The sequence below is a fragment of the Sorex araneus genome, chromosome 2, assembly GCF_027595985.1.
Source record: "Sorex araneus isolate mSorAra2 chromosome 2, mSorAra2.pri, whole genome shotgun sequence".
In the NCBI taxonomy this organism is placed as follows: Eukaryota; Metazoa; Chordata; class Mammalia; order Eulipotyphla; family Soricidae; genus Sorex; species Sorex araneus.
Window position 1 is genome coordinate 303952158 of NC_073303.1, and position 2298 is coordinate 303954455.

At 59.2% G+C, this 2298-nt stretch overlaps 1 protein-coding gene across 1 annotated transcript; it reads right to left on the reverse strand.

The window, feature by feature from the left end:
* Positions 1-613: 613 nt before the first annotated feature.
* On the reverse strand, positions 614-1719 carry LOC101553054 (nuclear pore-associated protein 1-like). Its single transcript, XM_055124799.1, has 2 exons — positions 1250-1719; positions 614-1205 (listed from the first exon to the last, which is right to left on the reverse strand). Exons 1-2 carry the CDS (start codon positions 1717-1719, stop codon positions 614-616), a joined length of 1062 nt encoding a protein of 353 aa, XP_054980774.1.
* Positions 1720-2298: the final 579 nt, after the last annotated feature.

The window sequence follows — 2298 nt, forward strand, 5'->3', positions numbered from 1 at the left end:
AGAGCTGTTGTGTGTTTTTTTAACTCTGTTTCCAGAGGAGTACATGAATTGTGTGTTTTCAGAACCAGGAGGAGTCATGTCAAAGAGGATATAGTTCTCCCCGGAGTCAGGGACATTTGAGAAGGTGATTGCCTGAATAGAGGTTGTCCATAGGCTTAATATCACAACTGTTACTCCCTGGTGCAGAGGGAGAAGCCTTGGAGTATAGAAGGCCTGGAGGAACGACAGGTATGGGAGGGGGAAAGGGATCCACACACATGGCTTCTGGGCATTTCTTTTGGCCGGAGGGTGCTTGGAAGAAGGGCTGAGAAGCAGGAGATGTGGTAAGAACAACTGACTGCAAAGAATCTCCTCCTTAAGATGGAGTAGCACTGACAGGATTGGAGCTTGCTGGACTCAAGCCACCCCTTGGAACAGGAATGGCAGGACTGATGGTGAACTGTATTTATTCATTAGTGTTTTCAGGATGAGGTGTCTGAAAATGAGATGAACTCTGGGAATTTGCAAATTGGTAAAGCGAGCTGGTAGGAGCAGTATGGGGCTGGCAAGTCCTGGTGGGTGGGAGCAGGCACCCGGTAGTAGCACTAGACCTTGTGGTGCAAGAAGGGACAGGCTACGTGGGACTGGGGCCAGCTGGGCCCTTCGTCATTACTGGCTGATTCTTCATACTCCTCTTGGACCGGATGTTCTTGGTTGGCACCTGGGTATTGTTGGTTGCCTGCAAGTTTGTGGTGGCTAAACAGGTGAGCTTTGGTGGTGGGGGAAACTCACTGCGACCCCATTGCAGGGGCAGTTGCAGAGGAGCCGGCTGTGGTGTCTCCGGTAGAGGATGTTTCCTCTTGCAGGCCCGCCTGCCTGCAGACTGTGGAGAAGTGCTCCCTGATGGACCCCCTGGAGGCTTCTTTCCGGTGTCCTTGTTGCCTACCAGCGGACCCGGAGAGCTGGCCCGGGGGTCTGCAGGCTGCTTCCCCTCTGTTGACTTCCCTGGCAGCGAGCAGCAGGGCTCAGCCAACACTGCGGCGCTAGGAAGAGGCCCCCCAGGAGGCTGGACATGTCCGGCTGGGGGTGGGACAGAGGGCCTGGGAGATGCGGCCGAGGGTGTCTCTGCTCCTGCCTGCACGGCCTGGAGCTGGAGAGGCAGGGGGCGGGAGGACCTGGGGCCGGCGCCACTGGCCTGCAGGCCACTGGACAAAGGCTCCTCGCCGCTGAGGGGCCCGCAGTGCTCCAACTGCTCCGTCTGGACGCCGACCTCCCGGTGTCCTGCGGGCTGGGGGTGGTCTCGGCTCCACTCTCTCTAGTTGCCTCCAGTGTGCGCCCCGTGGGTTTGAGGGTCTGGAGGGAGGGTGTCCGCAGGACATTGAAGTGGCGCCCCGGAGCGGGGATCCTGACGGGGCTCCGGTACGCAAAGGTCACTGACCTTGACGGGGACAGGACCAGCTTCTCCCCACGGCCCCCACACACCGCAGGAACCCGCACAGGGGCGTTCGTGGCCGGTGGCAGGGCACAGGGCCTCCAGGGGGTGATTTTAAAGGTGGTTGGTGGAGGCCTCCGAGGCTGGTGCGGGGGGTCAGCAGGTGCCAGAGCCCCGGGGTGCCCCCGGCCAGGGCGAGCGGTGGGCTGTCTGGACACTGGGAGTGGTCGGGTTTGGCCCAGACGACCCAGTGGGGGACGGTGTCGACTCTTTAGCAGGAGGCAAACTCGTGCTACTACGTTGCCCATTTTTTTTTTTTTTGTGATCACGGGATCAAAGGTCACGGGATAACCGCGATAGAAACGACAAGTTTCTGACTCCTGCCTCTTCGTGCGGTCAATAAATACACACGCAGTGATTGTGACGTTGCCTGGGAGGTCACAGAAAAGAACGTCGTGGCTTCTACAGAACTGCCACGGGGCTCAGGGACCACGTCCAAGGGCAGAGGGCGAAGCCCCATTGCCCAGCCCCTCCAGGGCTTCCCGGAGCCTAGAACTTGTGCTGCGGAGAGTGGGTTGGACCTGATAGAATCCATGCAGGAATGCTGGGGGCTGCTCAGGTCTGTTGGCCAGAGCACACGTCAATGAGCATGTGCTTTCAGCGCCCAGAGTCTGTGCAGGCAAAGCGCTGGGCGCCTGGGACTGCCCCCTCCCTGGGTCCCAAAGGCCCGCCTGCTGAAGGCGGGTGTCCAGACCTTAGACCAGATCCTGTGCTGGGTTGCTCTGCCTGGCTTGGAGCCACATGTCCATCCTCCCAGGCTCACCCAGGTCTCTGAGTTTCCACGTTTCCAAGGAATGGAAAAATGGCCCAGACCTAACCGGTCACTT

What these genes read in the sequence shown, in the direction of transcription:
- LOC101553054 (XM_055124799.1), bottom strand. Translation starts at nt 1,719, where the DNA reads ATGGGCAACGTAGTAGCACGAGTTTGCCTCCTGCTAAAGAGTCGACAC. An exon ending in AGCCCGCAGGACACCGGGAG is followed by an intron (nt 1,206 to 1,249) that starts GTCGGCGTCCAG and finishes CGGGCCCCTCAG; the next exon opens with CGGCGAGGAGCCTTTGTCCA.